Source organism: Astatotilapia calliptera, chromosome 11 (genome assembly GCF_964374335.1).
Source record: "Astatotilapia calliptera chromosome 11, fAstCal68.1, whole genome shotgun sequence".
Classification (NCBI taxonomy): domain Eukaryota; kingdom Metazoa; phylum Chordata; class Actinopteri; order Cichliformes; family Cichlidae; genus Astatotilapia; species Astatotilapia calliptera.
This window is the reverse complement of record NC_137432.1, coordinates 38103283-38122377: the sequence shown is the minus strand read 5'-3', so window position 1 is coordinate 38122377 and position 19095 is coordinate 38103283. Positions and strand designations below refer to the sequence as shown.

General features: G+C 45.1%; 2 protein-coding genes across 6 annotated transcripts; both read left to right on the top strand.

The window, feature by feature from the left end:
• Positions 1-255: 255 nt before the first annotated feature.
• On the top strand, positions 256-5294 carry LOC113032307 (sialic acid-binding Ig-like lectin 15). 2 transcript variants are annotated; one of them, XM_080308602.1, is made up of 6 exons: positions 256-330; positions 779-1150; positions 3403-3829; positions 3948-4037; positions 4331-4389; positions 4776-5294. In XM_080308602.1, the coding sequence occupies exons 1-5, from the start codon at positions 285-287 to the stop codon at positions 4356-4358; spliced, it is 963 nt and encodes a 320-aa protein (XP_080164728.1). In that variant the 5' UTR covers positions 256-284; the 3' UTR covers positions 4359-4389; positions 4776-5294. The 2 variants fall into 2 exon arrangements, with proteins under 2 accessions (XP_080164728.1, XP_026040934.2); XM_026185149.2 differs by having other exon boundaries at positions 257-330; positions 3403-3798.
• A 4105-nt stretch (positions 5295-9399) lies between these two features.
• On the top strand, positions 9400-18489 carry LOC113031359 (sialic acid-binding Ig-like lectin 15). Of its 4 annotated transcripts, XM_026183368.2 has the most exons (8): positions 9401-9828; positions 10277-10648; positions 12702-13097; positions 13196-13291; positions 15961-16053; positions 17242-17322; positions 17792-17831; positions 17922-18489. In XM_026183368.2, exons 1-7 carry the CDS (start codon positions 9783-9785, stop codon positions 17800-17802), a joined length of 1095 nt encoding a protein of 364 aa, XP_026039153.2. In that variant the 5' UTR covers positions 9401-9782; the 3' UTR covers positions 17803-17831; positions 17922-18489. The 4 variants fall into 4 exon arrangements, 2 of the variants coding, with proteins under 2 accessions (XP_026039152.2, XP_026039153.2); XR_013912192.1 differs by having other exon boundaries at positions 9400-9828; positions 17242-17831; XM_026183367.2 differs by having other exon boundaries at positions 9400-9828; positions 12702-13291.
• The last annotated feature ends 606 nt before the right edge of the window (positions 18490-19095 follow it).

The window sequence follows — 19095 nt, the reverse complement described above, 5'->3', positions numbered from 1 at the left end:
ACACGACTGCTGCCCCAGCTGTGACAAGCACACTGTGAAAAGCAGCTTCGTCACAGAGACAGGCTTTGATGAAGACCACCAGACTCCAGCAAACGTCCTGATTGACAAACATGAAAACACAAAGAAAACAGGCAGTAAAATGTGTGAAACCCTGAGGTGGCCCTGGGCTCACTCACATATTTATTCTTCTCTTTAATTAACAGGAAATGATCAATTTAGAAATGACACATTTGACACTTCCTGAATTTGTTGTTTGACGGCTTCATTTCTTTGTCAGTCTGAGGATGTGGCCGCAGCGTTTCTCCCTCATTCTGAGTGCGATCGTCTCAGGTAAGAACTTTGAATCTGGGTTGAAGCAGGATGGCACCAGAGAGGATCATAAGACTCACAGTAGAGATATCCTGACTTTAGATCTGGATTTTCCTTTAAGTCATTCATTCAGACACACAGGACATAAGAATTTAATGAGGAACGGCTTTGTATTTCCGTCACTGAAAGTCACGGCGGTCGGTGGTGAACACCACAGCACAGAGGTTAGAGCTTTTTCAAACCAGGCCACAGATGGATAAACGTGTCCTCGTTGGACCAGGAGCGTCTCTGAAGGCCGAGGGGCTCCTGGTCCAGACGCAGCAGGCTGGAGGATGTTCTGCAGGTCTTATAGAACCTGCTGCTGGTGTCTCAGAGCATCTTCAGAGGTCTGCTAGAGTCCCAGTGTCGCTGGTTGGAGCTGTGCAGTGAGTTCAAACATGAAAATAACCATCCAGATGTGTTCTGTCAGGTTCTGTCTCAGCTGGATGGAAGCTGACCGTCTCTCCAGGGGTCAGAGTCTCCAGAGGGGAAGATGCTGTCCTCGGCTGCTTCTTCACCCCCACACGGGATTATTCAGGAATGATCAAGGTCACATGGAAGTTCATAGCATCAAACACTCCTCCGTTCTTGGACTGTCCAGTAAAAAATGATTCCATGCATGGAGCCAATCCCTGTGCATTTTCCGATTTAAAACATTCCCTGAAAGGAGACCCTCGATGGGGGGATGGGTCGCTCCTCATCAGGGATGTACAGGTGACTGATAACGGCACGTACTTCTGCAGAGTGGAGCTCGACGGGTGGAAGAACTTTAAGGAAGCAAAGACAAAGCTTCATGTTGGAGGTAAGGTCGAGTTCAGCTTTTACTGAAAGTTATCAAAGTTGTATGAGTCACTTTCTTCTGTGGTGCAAAGACTGTAATGAAAGATAGCCACACAGCGACCTTCTGACTCTGCCGAGGTTTGAGTCACACTGGACTGTAAATTATTCTTGTGCATGCGTGAAACGCAAGAAGATTCGACCTGCCTCATTTCTGTCTGCCGCTTATTTACTTTCCCGCTCTCTGAAACGTGGCGGCAAAATGTCGAGGGAAAGCAGCGAGTGTGTTAAATGGACTAACAATGAGGTGGAGTTGTTGCTGCGAGTAACACAAAAGTACAAAGTTGCAAAAGCGAGTGAGAATTAAAGAATTCGAAGAAAAGCTCTCTGGAGCGTGTGCAGGCTGATATTAATCTTTAACAGGGCTGTCAAACAAAACAACTGCTGTATAACGCCCTCCACTATCTTTGTTTAATTCAATTCAATTTTATTTATATAGCGCCAAATCACAACAAAAGTCACCTCAAGGCGCTTCATAGATACAGAGAAAAACCCAACAATCATATGACCCCCTATGAGCAGCACTTTGGCGACAGTGGGAAGGAAAAACTCCCTTTTAACAGGAAGAAACCTCCGGCAGAACCAGGCTCAGGGAGGGGCGGGGCCATCTGCTGTGATTGGTTGGGGTGAGAGAAGGAAGACGGGATAAAGACATGCTGTGGAAGAGAGACAGAGGTTAATAACAGATATGATTCAATGCAGAGAGGTCTATTAATGCATAGTGAGTGAGAAAGGTGACTGGAAAGGAAAAACTCAATGCATCATGGGAATCCCCGGCAGCCTATGTCTATTGCAGCATCACTAAGGGAGGATTCAGGGTCACCTGGTCCAGCCCTAACTATATGCTTTAGCAAAAAGGAAAGTTTGAAGCCTAATCTTGAAAGTAGAGATAGTGTCTGTCTCCTGAATCCAAACTGGAAGCTGGTTCCACAGAAGAGGGGCCTGAAAACTGAAGGCTCTGTCTCCCATTCTACTTTTAAATACTCTAGGAACAACAAGTAGGCCTGCAGAGCGAGAGCGAAGTGCTCTAATAGGGTGATATGGTACTACAAGGTCATTAAGATAAGATGGAGCCTGATTATTTAAGACCTTGTATGTGAGGAGCAGGATTTTGAATTCTGGATTTAACAGGAAGCCAAAACAGGAGAAATCTGCTCTCTCTTTCTAGTCCCTGTCAGGACTCTTGCTGCAGCATTTTGGATTAGCTGAAGGCTTTTCAGGGAGTTTTTAGGACTTCCTGATAATAATGAATTACAGTCGTCCAGCCTGGAAGTAATAAATGCATGAACTAGTTTTTCAGCGTCACTCTGAGACAGGATATTTCTAACTTTAGAGATGTTGCACAAATGGAAGAACGCAGTCTTACATATTTGTTTAATATGTGCATTGAAGGACATGTCCTGGTCAAAAATGACTCCAAGGTTCCTCACAGCGTTACTGGAGGCCAAGGTAATGCCATCCAGAGTAAGAATCTGCTTAGATACCATATTTCTAAGCTTTTCAGGGCCGAGTACAATAACCTCAGTTTGATCTGAATTAAGAAGCAGAAAGTTAGCGGCCATCCAGGTCTTTATGTCTTTAAGACATTCCTGCAGTTTAACTCATTGGTGTGTGTTATCTGGCTTCATGGACAGATAGAGCTGGGTGTCATCTGCATAGCAGTGTAAATGTATGCTATGTCTTCTAATGATGCTGCCTAAGGGAAGCATGTATAATGTAAACAGAATTGGTCCTAGCACTGAACCCTGTGGAACTCCATAATTAACCTCAGTGTGTGAAGAGGACTCTCCATTTACATGCACAAACTGGAGTCTATTAGATAGATATGATACAAACCACTGCAGTGCAGTACCTGTAATACCTACAGCATGTTCTAATAATTGGCCACATGACTGCATCACATGGCTAACATGCGTCATCATTTTCAAAAGTCTCCGTTTTTGCTGTCCACACTACGACGCGAAAGCACCGTTTTCAAAATGCTTCGTATTCCTTCGGGGAAAACGCGTCTCAGTGTGGACGGGAGGGCAAATGGAGAGAAAACGATGTTTCCAAACTAAAACGCATTCGTGTGGTCGTAGCCGCAGGCTCATGGCTGGAAGCCAATGAACAAACAGGGTGAATGGAGCAGAGAGCGTTTCATGCCAGGCTGGTTTAAGGTGTCACATGATGGAAAACCATTTTTAATCAGATCACTTTTCTGCTTCTTGTTCCCAGCTGAGCCTCACATCCTGAACCTCTCTGTGGTGGAGATGCCCTGTGGCTCAGACAGCGCCCCCCGGAGGCTGCAGTGTCAAGCTGAAGGTAACCCGCCGCCTAAGATTATGTGGCTGTTGGCCTCCAGACGCATGTTAGAGAACAAGGGTGAGTCCTCACAGTCCAGCCCGTACCATGTGACCAGCTGTGTGCCGTACCTGGAGGAGGAGGAGCTCACCTGCAGGGCGGAGAGTGCACTAAACCACACGGAGAGGACGTATCCAACCAGAGAGCCTCAGGATCAGAGTGAAGAGAGTGAAGAGAGTGAAGAGAGCGACTCTCTGAAGATCCCTCTGATCGTGCGTGGTGTCATCACTCTCCTGATCCTGATCGCAGGAATCGTCTTTTACTGCCTGAGTGAGCTCCTGTTTCTACTCAGTGCTGCCAGGTTCTCTTAGTGGTCACTCCAGATATTGCAACATAAAACAACCTGTGGCCTGTTCAGAGCTTAGTTTGAGGCAGCTGGAGTCTTTCAGTCATTGTTGTCATCTTGTTTGTGTGTGAAGGAAACAGTTGTCAGCAGCAGGTCTCAGACTCCGCAGCAGGAAATCCTCAGACAGTTCATTCAGCCGGCGCCATGTCCGACTCCACTTCCCGTGAGTCCCAAAGCTTCTAAAGTTTCAGCTTTTTCATGGATGTGAAAAGAAATCAATAAAGAATTCATTGATGTGAAACAACAACGCTGAGGGGCCAGCATGAGACCAAGAAGAATAATTTTAGACAGTGAATGTGGGAACGAGCAGAGCAGGTCACCTTTATGCACAGACCTGAGAGGACCTGTAGCAGCGAGTCCATCCGTGAGGATTCTCTGCTGTTTCGACTGGAAATGAAACGAATCCTGTGAGCAAAGCAGCTGTTTTCACCTCAGATGAGATTTTTTTTCTTTCAGCTCCAGAAACCAACGAGGAAGCAGGTGAGTGAGGAGCTGACAGCTGACAGAGCGACCAGGTGAGACCATACTGTAAAAGTGCTCTGAGTGTCCACACATAAACAACACAGCAAGGTAACAGCTGGTTTCACACCTGCCTCGTCTTCCTCACCTGAGCTGTTACTAATGGAAACAGCAGAACCTCCACATTCCTGATGCTCGCATCATTTGATAATCATGCTGTGACAGATGATATCTTTATTTTGGTCAGGCTAAACATGTCTCATTTTTGCTCCTTCGTTATTCTGACGAAATAAGAAATGATCTGAATCTGCGCCAATGAAAACCAAAAATATGACTGTACAGTATAAAAGGCATTAAAGTCACTTTCAGCTCTGCAGCACCATGATATTGATATTGTCATCTGATAATGGCTTTAATGGCTGAACTCTTCATTTCGTTTCAGGGTCATGTGCCATCTGAGGAACTCCAGGTGTGGAAAAACACCAGTCAGAAAACATTGTCCTGTTCTCAGGAACAACCCAGTGAGACGAGGCCCGGCTGTTTTTCCCAAGAGCCTGAAGACTTTTAATGATTTACTGTCCACAGAAGTACAGCAGCATCCTGTCAAAGCTTTGTAAAGCCAGTCTTCTCTTCTTTTCCATTTAAGCTTTGTCTTCAGCACAAACAGCAACAGAGTTCCTGACATTTATAAGCACAATTAAGATATTCAGTCACATTGTTTTTACTGAGCTACTGCACAAACCATTACATCATTCCTTTATTCTGCTGTGTTTTAAGGAGAGATTGATTTTGTTTCCAGTGTTGTGGAGAAAACTTGTAATGAAGACAGAAAAAAATAAACATTCAAACACAGTCTGTGATTGGTCAGACGACACAAACTCACCAGTGTGGTGAGTTTTATTGTAAAACTTGTCAGCGAATGACTCAATTAAAAATCATTAAATCTGTTTTGACATGTGAAGCTCGACTCGTGTTGTTTTGTTTCTACAATCACATCCAAACACAACAATAACACTCACAGCTGACATGTTTTTAAATTGAAAACGTTTGTTTTTTTCTGAAACCCAAGTTCTGAAAAGGTTGGCGCACAGTGTAAAATGTAACAATAGAACGCTAATTTTTAGAATCTCATGAACTTCATTTATAAACGACAACAAACATATCAAATCTTTAAACTAAGAACATTTACCATATTAAAAGAAAAACACGCCCACTGATGTCAGAAACGTTTAAAAAAAGGTAAGTGGTACTAAAGTGAAACAGCTGGACGAACATTTTTGTAACTAACCGGACTAACTGGCATCAGGTCAGTAACATGGTCGTGGCCGATGGCCCCGCCCCTCCCTGGTTCTGCAGTTTTCTTCCTGTTAAAAGGAAGTTTTTCCTTCCCACTGTCGCCAAAGTGCTTGCTCATTGGGAAACGTGATCGTTGATGTTTTGTCAGTTTTCTGTGTTATTGTAGGACCTCTACAGCACTGCAACAGTTGGTTACCCTTAATATTTGCACATCCTCTACAGTGAAAATACCAAAATTACAAAGTTTTACAGTTTAGAGTAAAATGTCAACCATATAGATTTAATTTGTTTAATATTCTGGACCCTCCCCCGGTCCAGGAGGGACATACAGCATTCTGGTAAGGTGTCAAGATTGGACAAGGGCTGCATGCAGTCTCTGGTCCACCAAACCCTTGTTCACCCCGGGCCATTAGTGGAGGCAGAGTGGATGGAGGTTAAATGTGGGCATGGGGACGTCCACAAATAGATACATAGTGCTGCTGCTGATTAAATTGAAAGGAAAAACACATGAAATAAAGGCTGCAGTAAGCTCATGCCTGTTGCATCCCCTGATTTTGGGAACAAATTTTTAATTAGAGACCTCACGACCTCCCCCGAACACTTTCTTGATGTAGCTGAGATGGTCAGTAGTTGGAGGTGGTGTGGAGGGGGAACCAAAGGTTTTGAGCAATAAATACTGTAGCTGCAAATACCTCCAAAACTGAATCTGTGGTTTAAGGTCATTAAAGGACGTGAGAATTCTCCCCTGATACAGGTCTCCAAGAACAAGTATCCCTCTCTAGACCCACAGTCTCCAGGAAAATGGAGACTTATTAATGCAGAGTGTTGGACTGAGTCATATGGAGACCTCTGTCACAATCTGCGAGGCAGATCGTCAGGAGATGAATGATGTGGACCCAAACGCAAGCACTGACGACAGCGTAGCTGCGACAAAGTTTATTAATAAAGGAAAACAAAATACAAACCAAGGCAGAGCATGGCAGGGAACGGCACTAACCAAACCTAAACTGGGAACAGCTACAAAATAATAATACAAGGACCAAAAAAACCTGCAACAAGAAACCTGAAAACCTGAGACGTGGAACCTGGAACATGGAGAGACACACAGCAGAAATACAGGGGAAGGTACGCAGACGAACCAACTAACAGAGGCAAACACAAGGCTTAAACACAGAGGCATGAACAGGACCAGATGGCAGCATGGGAGCTGGTGGCTGAACAGACTCACCGGAGCCGTCAACAGACACGAGGAGATGCTGGCCAGGCTCACCAGAACCCCCAGCTGATGTGGCGTGATGCTGGCGCGGTTCTCCTGAACCCCCAGTGGGAACAGAAGGCAACTGGACGGGCCCCTCAGACCCTCCGGCAGAGGCAGAAACAGGACCAGCAGGTACGAAGACCTCTGGTAGAGATGGCTCTGCCCAGGCAGTTACAGCAGGATGAAGTCCTCAGCTGGCCAAATGAACTCACTATAGCTTCCAGCAGAGGACGGCTGCTGAGACAGCCCAGTAAAGCTCTCAGGAAAAACAGGTTGCACTGGCTTCTTCGTCTCCAGGGTCCAGAGTCACCTAGAGCTGAACCTCAGCCTCTGGAGAGGCCCTGGAGAGAGTAACGGTCTCTAAATCGACCAGCTCTTGAACACCGAAATCAGAAGACTAAGAACTTCAACCCTAAAATACCCCCAAACCAAGAACTGATAAATCATGACAAAAATCTATCTCAGTAGCAATACAGAAAACAAAACACTGGGTCACAGACCCAGGGACCGTGAGAGCTTCAGTATGAAGGTGGGAGTTAAAATTCAGTAAAAGGCCACCTTCTTCCAGACTGTCTGCAGGAATGAAAGAAGGGGTGGGTTTGTATATCTGCTCAGAGCTTGGTGGTTAAAATGTGCATCAGAGGGAGTGGTGAGCACAAAGTACTCTCCAGACTAAACCATGGGGGGGCTCGTTCTGGAGGGAGGGCCAGTGAACCATGTGTCTCAGACTGAAAGCATAATGGTAAAACAGTAAATCTGGGACCCCCAGGCCTCCCAGGGCCTTCTCAAACATGTACATCATTAGCTTTCACCAAGGGTTCCTTGCTAGCGCCATTTTGCTGTCGAAGCGTACGTTTTTGTCTGTGACTCGGCAATATGAGCTTTCACAAAGACTCTTCAAGCTTCCCGCTCTCCTGAGGCGATATTTCCTGCGTACTGTTCTAAATCTAAAGCAAATCAGCTGCCACTGTGATGGAGCTTCCCCATTCAAGCTGCCATCTTGACCGCCTACGCAATGTTCCCTCTGAGCTGCGCGTGCGCAATTATGCACTACTGGCACGTCTCTGCGCACAGAAAATCTGCATTGCGCACAAAAAAAATCCAACCTGATTTGAAATTTAAACTTTAACAATCCTGTTCTGCAGTGTGAGTCAGTGACTGGCTGCTCCCGTATGGGATCAGAACGATGCCACCTTATCCCACAGTCCAGCCAATGATGCGATTCACACTCGTATATACGCACCTGATCCACGTGGTTGACAGGCTATGACAGCGTCCTTATGTGCGACACCGGTGTTTTAGCAAAGCGGCTGATGTGGAGTGAAGCCACGTTAATGACAACGTGTACAACCATTGGAGATGTGAGCAGGACAGACGGAACAACTGACGGACAAAGTGTGGACTTTATACCAGTTTGTAAATTGTGTTGATCGGCCACGTGAAACCAGAGTTATGATAAAAATATCTGCAATGTTTGTTTTTCTTCCTGAATACTGTCGTTGTTTATATTTACTGCAGGAAGAAACGGTAAAAACTGCGTTTGATAAGGATAACGCTCGAAAGCCTGCGAGCAAAGACGAAACCAAAGAACCTCAGCCTTTCCTATTGGTGGACAAATGTACCATGTGGACCAATCAAAAAATAACAGAACAGCTGATTGTTCTGTAAATAGTTTGAAATGTTTATTTAAAAAAACCCTTGGCTGCATATTCAGGTAAACAGCTGCAAAAAACTCAGTTACTTCTTTGAAGAAGTAACTGTATCATTAACTGCCCAACATTGGTCATTATTTACTGTATGTTGCAGACAGAGTTACAGACTCTCTCCCAGACTCAGACTCAGAATACAGTCAGAGCTTTATTGGAGTTGAAGTTATTTTTGCTTCCAATAGTGTTAACATGCTGCAGGTCATGAACAAGATTTATTTTTTAAATTTCATTGTAAGTGGGCTAAAGCAGTTAATTAAAAGTAGTCTAACATAAATGCTGTAATTTGATTAGTTTAATAAAACATGTGACTTGGATGATTCGATGCTGGCGTGACCACAGTGCACGTCTGCTGTCGCTCACAGTGGTCCGAGTGTCCGCTCAGGGAGTTTGTGTGTTCAGACACGTGAAACATTAGAGGGAACGTTGCGCCTACGTCACCAGACTCCGGGACAAAGGAGTTTTGAAGTGTGTTGGTCCTTTACTCCGGGAGAAGCAACCTGTCGCTAAACAGACTCCTCTGGTTGTTTAGGGTCTACTTTTTAATGCACAGGTACGGTCACACAATCTGCACCTTTCTAATCATTCTAAATATTCTCAACTATTTAAACATCTTTCAGTATCCTGCTCTGTTTGCACACTACAGCCTGGCTTTGCCACTCACCTGTATTCTAATTTTAATACCTGTACAGTACTCTGCTTTGGTAACTATGGTCCATGATGTAAATATGTAAAAATGTTTTTCTGTTCTGTTTGTATATGTGTGTTTTTGCTGCTGATATAACCAAATTTCCCTTGTGGGACAATTAAAGGATTATTCTATTCTTTTGTATTCGACTATATTCAGGATAATTCACTAGAAGACAGTCAAAACAGGAACCACAGACTCAAATGAATCAAGAATCGAGCAGAGAAATCATCACAGTGACAAGCACACTGTGAAAAGCAGCTTCGTCACAGAGACAGGCTTTGATGAAGACCACCAGACTCCAGCAAACGTCCTGATTGACAAACATGAAAACACAAAGAAAACAGGCAGTAAAATGTGTGAAACCCTGCAGGTGGCCCTGGGCTCGCTCACATATTTATTCTTCTCTTTAACTAACAGGAAATGATCAATTTAGAAATGACACATTTGACACTTCCTGAATTTGTTGTTTGACGGCTTCATTTCTTTGTCAGTCTGAGGATGTGGCCGCAGCGTTTCTCCCTCATTCTGAGTGCGATCGTCTCAGGTAAGAACTTTGAATCTGGGTTGAAGCAGGATGGCACCAGAGAGGATCATAAGACTCACAGTAGAGATATCCTGACTTTAGATCTGGATTTTCCTTTAAGTCATTCATTCAGACACACAGGACATAAGAATTTAATGAGGAACGGCTTTGTATTTCCGTCACTGAAAGTCACGGCGGTCGGTGGTGAACACCACAGCACAGAGGTTAGAGCTTTTTCAAACCAGGCCACAGATGGATAAACGTGTCCTCGTTGGACCAGGAGCGTCTCTGAAGGCCGAGGGGCTCCTGGTCCAGACGCAGCAGGCTGGAGGATGTTCTGCAGGTCTTATAGAACCTGCTGCTGGTGTCTCAGAGCATCTTCAGAGGTCTGCTAGAGTCCCAGTGTCGCTGGTTGGAGCTGTGCAGTGAGTTCAAACATGAAAATAACCATCCAGATGTGTTCTGTCAGGTTCTGTCTCAGCTGGATGGAAGCTGACCGTCTCTCCAGGGGTCAGAGTCTCCAGAGGGGAAGATGCTGTCCTCGGCTGCTTCTTCACCCCCACACGGGATTATTCAGGAATGATCAAGGTCACATGGAAGTTCGCAGCATCAAACACTCCTCCGTTCTTGGACTGTCCAGTAAAAAATGATTCCGTGCATGGAGCCAATCCCTGTGCATTTTCCGATTTAAAACATTCCCTGAAAGGAGACCCTCGATGGGGGGATGGGTCGCTCCTCATCAGGGATGTACAGGTGACTGATAACGGCACGTACTTCTGCAGAGTGGAGCTCGACGGGTGGAAGAACTCTAAGGAAGCAAAGACAAAGCTTTATGTTGGAGGTAAGGTCGAGTTCAGCTTTTACTGAAAGTTATCAAAGTCGTATGAGTCACTTTCTTCTGTGGTGCAAAGACTGTAATGAAAGATAGCCACACAGCGACCTTCTGACTCTGCCGAGGTTTGAGTCACACTGGACTGTAAATTATTCTTGTGCATGCGTGAAACGCAAGAAGATTCGACCTGCCTCATTTCTGTCTGCCGCTTATTTACTTTCCCGCTCTCTGAAACGTGGCGGCAAAATGTCGAGGAAAAGCAGCGAGTGTGTTAAATGGACTAACAATGAGGTGGAGTTGTTGCTGCGAGTAACACAAAAGTACAAAGTTGCAAAAGCGAGTGAGAATTAAAGAATTCGAAGAAAAGCTCTCTGGAGCGTGTGCAGGCTGATATTAATCTTTAACAGGGCTGTCAAACAAAGCAACTGCTGTATAACGCCCTCCACTATCTTTGTTTAATTCAATTCAATTTTATTTATATAGCGCCAAATCACAACAAAAGTCACCTCAAGGCGCTTCATAGATACAGAGAAAAACCCAACAATCATATGACCCCCTATGAGCAGCACTTTGGCGACAGTGGGAAGGAAAAACTCCCTTTTAACAGGAAGAAACCTCCGGCAGAACCAGGCTCAGGGAGGGGCGGGGCCATCTGCTGCGACCGGTTGGGGTGAGAGAAGGAAGACAGGATAAAAGACATGCTGTGGAAGAGAGACAGAGGTTAATAACAGATATGATTCAATGCAGAGAGGTCTGTTAATACATAGTGAGTGAGAAAGGTGACTGGAAAGGAAAAACTCAATGCATCATGGGAATCCCCGGCAGCCTACGTCTATTGCAGCATAACAAAGGGAGGATTCAGGGTCACCTGGTCCAGCCCTAACTATATGCTTTAGCAAAAAGGAAAGTTTGAAGCCTAATCTTGAAAGTAGAGATAGTGTCTGTCTCCTGAATCCAAACTGGAAGCTGGTTCCACAGAAGAGGGGCCTGAAAACTGAAGGCTCTGTCTCCCATTCTACTTTTAAATACTCTAGGAACAACAAGTAGGCCTGCAGAGCGAGAGCGAAGCGCTCTAATAGGGTGATATGGTACTACAAGGTCATTAAGATAAGATGGGGCCTGATTATTTAAGACCTTGTATGTGAGGAGCAGGATTTTGAATTCTGGATTTAACAGGAAGCCAAAACAGGAGAAATCTGCTCTCTCTTTCTAGTCCCTGTCAGGACTCTTGCTGCAGCATTTTGGATTAGCTGAAGGCTTTTCAGGGAGTTTTTAGGACATCCTGATAATAATGAATTACAGTCGTCCAGCCTGGAAGTAATAAATGCATGAACTAGTTTAGATACCATATTTCTAAGCTTTTCAGGGCCGAGTACAATAACCTCAGTTTGATCTGAATTAAGAAGCAGAAAGTTAGCGGCCATCCAGGTCTTTATGTCTTTAAGACATTCCTGCAGTTTAACTCATTGGTGTGTGTTATCTGGCTTCATGGACAGATAGAGCTGGGTGAAAATGTATGCTATGTCTTCTAATGATGCTGCCTAAGGGAAGCATGTATAATGTAAACAGAATTGGTCCTAGCACTGAACCCTGTGGAACTCCATAATTAACCTCAGTGTGTGAAGAGGACTCTCCATTTACATGCACAAACTGGAGTCTATTAGATAGATATGATACAAACCACTGCAGTGCAGTACCTGTAATACCTACAGCATGTTCTAATAATTGGCCACATGACTGCATCACATGGCTAACATGCGTCATCATTTTCAAAAGTCTCCGTTTTTGCTGTCCACACTGCTACGCGAAAGCATCGCTTTCAAAATGCTTCGTATTCCTTCGGGGAAAACGCGTCTCAGTGTGGACGGGAGGGCAAATGGAGAGAAAACGATGTTTCCAAACTAAAACGCATTCGTGTGGTCGTAGCCGCAGGCTCATGGCTGGAAGCCAATGAACAAACAGGGTGAATGGAGCAGAGAGCGTTTCATGCCAGGCTGGTTTAAGGTGTCACATGATGGAAAACCATTTTTAATCAGATCACTTTTCTGCTTCTTGTTCCCAGCTGAGCCTCACATCCTGAACCTCTCTGTGGTGGAGATGCCCTGTGGCTCAGACAGCGCCCCCCGGAGGCTGCAGTGTCAAGCTGAAGGTAACCCGCCGCCTAAGATTGTGTGGCTGTTGGCCTCCAGACGCATGTTAGAGAACAAGGGTGAGTCCTCACAGTCCAGCCCGTACCATGTGACCAGCTGTGTGCCGTACCTGGAGGAGGAGGAGCTCACCTGCAGGGCGGAGAGTGCACTAAACCACACGGAGAAGACGTATCCAACCAGAGAGCCTCAGGATCAGAGTGAAGAGAGTGAAGAGAGTGAAGAGAGCGACTCTCTGAAGATCCCTCTGATCGTGTGTGCTGTCATCGCTCTCCTGATCCTGATCGCAGGAATCGTCTTTTACTGCCTGAGTGAGCTCCTGTTTCACTTTAGCACAGCTGCTGTGGTTCACATACTCCGGCTCATATTTCGGTTCTTTCCTCCTTTGTCACGTTTGTTCTGTCTGAAGGGCGCGATCATCCACAGCAGGTCTCACAGTCTGCAGCTCATGAAGAAGAATTTCAGGCATTTTATTCAGTGGCTGCGACGCCCGACTCCACTTCCTGTGAGTGTTTTTCATCCATCCTCTTCCACTTATCCTCGTCTTGATCGAGGGGCCGGAGCAGTTTGTCGCAGGTCTAACACAGGCTACATATTTACTAATTAAATTGTTTGACTCTTGATTTAATTTGATTCAATGTTTTTCATATATTTTTTTATTAGTATTCAATATTATTTTATTATTTATTTATTTTTATTTTTCAAAAACGTTTTGAGTCAGGTTTTGCTCACTTGCATTTTTATTTTGGAAATGTTTGATAGTTGTAGCTGGACGTCTGGAGCTCCTTTTAACTGCTCTGCACTGACTGACTGAAGTTCATTCATTGATTGGAACGAAACACAACTCATAAGCAGTGTTTGTATTATTAGAGAAGCAGCACAAATATTAAAATAAGTAAATGTTATTAAGTTATGACCATAACACCGCAGGCTGAAACCTTACATCACTTAGAAACATCATCAGCCAGTTTTTATGTCACGGCTGAGGCTGGGTGTTGTGGCGTGGACCCAAAATAAAGATCCTCTGGCGGCTTGGTGGGCGCCGGATGGATCTTGGAGGATGCCTGGCATGCTGGACAAGTCCCGACAACGCGTTGACCTCAGAATGAGCAGTATCTGGCAAAGCGTTGACCTCTGGCTGGGACGTGGCAAGGCCAGATGGCAGAATGGAAACCATAACCTGTTGAGCAGGTAGTGGCGTGGCAGCTGCAGGCGTTGAGCTGAGGGCAGCGTGGGTAGCTACAGAACGTTGAAGAGGTGGTGGGGCTGTAGATGACGACGTGAAGCCGCGGTTGAGCCAGCGGCATGGCGGGATGCTGGACGGCTCTCCAGAGCCCCAGCTCAGTTACTCCCAGGGGTCCGAGTTTACTGAAGCCTCCAGCTCAGCCTCTCCGAGGCCCCGGGCAGAGATTTTATCTCCGGAGGAGCCGGTTCATCCACACAAAAAACATCTTTAACATGATCGTCCCTGAAAGCATGATTTATCAGTCCGTGGTTAGTTTCTGTCTCTTGGGTGGCTCGTTCTGTCCCACCATTAGCATTACCAACTGTACACAAGTCTATAACTTAACTCACATAAGGAGTCAACAGAAATGGTCATGGCTGGCTCAACAACACGAGTTGTTATGCAGTTGTTAAGCCGTCTTGTCAGAAATTCCAGTCGTATGAATTGCAACAAGAGTTCTGGACTAACATCGCCATTCTGAGGTCTACTAACCCGGGACAGAGAGTACAAGCCTTTCACAGGTAGATTTGAGACTGTACTTTCAGATGCAGATCCTGGAGATGTAGCGACGCACTGAGTAGATTCTGAGCCTTCAACATTGGGAAACAGTCTGGAATCAGGATGTTCTGTCATGGCTGAGCAGCCGGGGTGTTGTGGCGTGGACCCAAAAGCAGACACGGGAGAGAAAACGAAGTATAACAGAAAAGCGAGCTGTTTATTAAGGCTGATATCAAACAGAAAACAAGGCAAGGCGAGCTGGGAAAAAACTAAATGAAACTCTAAACTGGGATAAACTAAGTCCTCACAGTCCAGCCCGTACCATGTGACCAGCTGTGTGCCGAACCTGGAGGAGGAGGAGCTCACCTGCAGGGCGGAGGGTGCACTAAACCACACGGAGAGGACGTATCCAACCAGAGAGCCTCAGGATCAGAGCGAAGAGAGTGAAGAGAGTGAAGAGAGCTCCCACATGAATGAGAACAGGTGCATGCGAAAACTGAAAATGAACATGAACCGAAGCACGAAAGCAATCCTGAGACGTAAAGTACATGATACCAGACAAACAGACAACCTGACACTGAGCAGAGTAAGAAAGAGGACTTAAATACACAGAAGGGTAATGATGGAAGTGGAAACACCTGAGAAGCACAGCTGACAAACATGACGCCACAGGGGAAGTAAAACTAAACACACTGAACATGAGCGGCAGAGCCTCAAAATAAAAAAACTAAACAGGAAACATGGACATGGCAACACGAGCTCGACAACGTGGACACAGACATGAAACTCACGACAGACTGTGGAGACACGGAACAAGGAGGGACACACGGGAACAGATAAAGGAGACGAGCGCACAGGAATCACTAGATGTTAAACAAAGAGGACAAGACAGACGAACACAGAACAAAGGAAAAGACTCATAAACACAGAGATGAAACATAAGCTAACATTATCTCTGTATATAATAAACAATCAAAACACCAAAATAACTCAAAAAATGCTGGGACACAGACGCAGCCCCTGACAATGTATTAGAAAAATTATTCAGAAGTTTATAAAATCACAATCTCAAGGCCCAAATATTTAAAAAATGAACCACCTGATGTCAAAACACAGTAAAAGTCCAGTCAAATCGTGACTATATAAAATATCACAAACTTCAAACGAGTCACCGATTATTAAAGGTTTCATAGTTTTTTATCAGAACGCTCAAACAGAAATGCAAACTGGACGATGGATCGTCCGCGGAGGATGACTGAGGCCCAGTGTGAGATACAGAAGGATTATTTTGGACTATGAATTATGCAAAGCTGCTCTAGCACCTGTTTGTATTATTGGTACAATATTTTACCTTACAATATAAAGCTCATTGAGCCATCCGTTGTTGTGACTTGGCGCTATATAAATAAACCTTCTGTCTTCTGTTCTGCTCTCTGTGTTTGTATCTGAAGTGGAAAATCATGGTCAGCGGGTCTCAGCCTGTCCAGCTGAACGAGAGCAGCAGATGGTTTACTCAGTGGTCACCGTGCACGAACCCGCCTCCTGTGAGTTCTGCCCGAGAAACAAAGCTGCCTTTTAATAATGTGGTTAATTACTTTATCAACGGTCTTCATTTTTGCACCTTTTCTTTTTTATGTTTATTATTCATTCTTTATTACATGATTATATTTGTTGTTCTGTCACATTAGTCTGAGGGAGCGTTTTACTAATATATTTGCTTCAGTGAAAATATCAGTGACATACTAACGATGTTTCACTGACGTCGGGGCAGCATGAGTACGAGCATTTTTTTTTTTTGCCGATGCCCGTGATGCCCCCCCCACCACGATGCCACCCCGGGCAACCGCCCGTGTCGCCCGTATCTAAAACCGCTACTGGCTCAGTGTGTTGAGCGGGCGACTACATACCATACAGCTGACAGCAGCCAGCCCAGGTCCCACTCTGGCCCACGCTTTCCTGTCCTTTATTCTCCGTGTCTATCAAATAAAGCTGAAAGAGGCCAAAACAACTATTTAAATGGATAATCTAGTCTGCATATGATCAGAAATTTAAAGGACTCAACGTCTGTCTTAGTATGAGCGACTGAGCCCATAAACTCATCACAGTTGGTGAGGCAAAGGGTCATTTTCCTGTAGTCTGCTTTAGGAATTTAAGTCTTTTTCCAAATACATGTATCGCCCCCTGGTGGCAATTAGAAAGAATCCATGTTTCAGACACTTTTCATACTCGGGAGCTACGTCCATCTTTTATGCTGTCAGAGAGATCGACTGAAGGGCTTCACCAAAGCCCAGTATGGGATAAAGGAGGATTATTTTCCACTGTGAATCATGCAAAGCTGCCCTGGCAGTAATTAGCAGGTATCAGTGGCTATCCACACAGTTAATGCATGCAGCCTGACATCAAGTTAGCTACCCTAAGCTAACACTCCACCTTCTCGCCCAAACATGGTCACTTCTGTTTCCAAAAACCAGCACGGTTAAAGCCGAAAGACTGATGCTGACGATTAAAACCAGTCAGAAACCAGTGGGTGATGTCACAGTGGAAACATCCATCTTTTATATACAGTCTGTGGTTTTCCTCCAGAAAAGGTTAAAAACAAACACAGTTTGCTCAGTGTTTGCTCATTTTCTACTTTAGCTTAAACTTTCTGTAATTGCTGCTGTTTGTCTTCAACAACTCATAACTTTTATATTTACCTGATTTTTTTTCTGTTCTCGTCTCTGCACCTGAAGTGGAAAATCATCACCGGCAGGTCTCAGCAGGAAGAGAAGAGGAGCTTCAGGAGGTTTATTCAGAGGCCATTTCTATATCCTGTGAGTCCTGTGAGAACAGGAAGTTATTATCTCTGCTGACCTTATTTGTCATTGACAGAAGCAGCTTCATTCACACAAGCTGCTCCCAGACTTATTGTGACTCCTGCAGAGTTCAGCTTTTACTTTGAAACAATACTTCAAAGTACTGTTTCGAATTTTCACTTAGTGCAGCTATTTTCAGATAAATCAGCTTCCTGCATGCAAACTACACGACAACAGCAACCTGCCAGTGACCGAAGCAATCACAAGGAGGTTTTTGGTGAAAAAGCATAAATCTGTTTGCAACCGATTCTCACCCAGTGACAGCCGGCAATCTCCAGCAACCAGATGCCAACTGGTCTCTAGACGCGTCAGATGGTTTAACCGTGTGGTTCAGATGAAACACAACCCGTGGTCATTCTGGTGTGTGGACGCTGTGTCAAACAGACCTGAGATCAGACTTTAACGGCTGAACTGTTCTTTGTTTCAGGCGACTTGTAATCTCCAATGAACATCCACGACTGAGCGAGGTATTAAAAACATCTCTGATTAACTTATAAACATATACTATGAATAAACAAAGAGCATCAAGTGTGATTCAGATGTGTGTTTATTTTCAGGAACAGCAGAAAAAGTCAGACTTGCCAAACAACCTGAATTTTGAAAGTCACACCTCGACGTTCGTCCAGACTTGGAAACATCACGAAGCTGTTCTGTTGCTCAGCAACGTGGAGCTTTTAATTCAGACATTGTCTCCAGCCTCCGTCATTGTCGCTCACGCTTCACCTGGTCCAGCTCCACCGCTCAAACTACCCAACACTCGCACGCCGCTCCTGTTCTTGCTCCCCATCGCCTGCTTTCAGCTAACCTACTGTTACTCGCCTCGCAGCTGATGCCTCGCAGCTGATGCCTCGCAGCTGATGCCTCGCAGCTGATGCCTCGCAGCTGATGCCTCGCAGCTGATGCCTCGCAGCTGATGCCTCGCAGCTGATGCCTCGCAGCTGATGCCTCGCAGCTGATGCCTCGCAGCTGATGCCTCGCAGCTGAACCCTGTTAGATGTGGCAGATTCGTGTCTCCTCCCGGGATCGAGCGGGGGTCTTTCATTGTTAGACAAATGTGTAAAAACGTGAAACACTGAACATCAGGTTTCATGTTTTTTCGTTAATAAAGTTTTGTTCAAATAAGAATCACAAGAAGTTTGTTTTATTATTTTCCATCAGAGCTTTTAATGTTTGATGCTGAGTTTGTGCTCACCTCTTCGTTTCCTTTGTTTTTATTGTTCTTATTCTCACACACATCTTTATTATTCACACTATTTTCAATATCAACAGATCATCCTCGCGAGGTCACATGATCACAGCCTGCACTTCCGCTAATGTCCGCTAACAGCACAGGTGTGCCTGTGTGATGCTCACATGGCTGCAGGCTGATAACCATGTTAGAGCTGCTGATAACAAAGAGAAGATTAAAGTTGATATTACAGATCTGAGTCGTTCATTTTGTGTATTTTACTGTTTTTTCCTGCTTTAAATGTCCTTTAAAGCTCTGAACCAGGAGGCGTTTGTCTGCGTCCAACAAATGTCCAGCAGGGGGCGCCAGAGATCGATTTAAACACCGGGCTCAGAGCGCTCAGTGGAAACGGTCGGAGGTCTCTCTCACTTTGTTTTCCGTCATGCGTCTGAGCGTCAGTGTTAATAACAATAATGTGTTTGATCAGAGCTGCAGCAGCACTGAAACAGCACAAAGCCAAAGGCCCAGAGCAGGAAGTCCCACTGTGACTCCAACTCATCCCA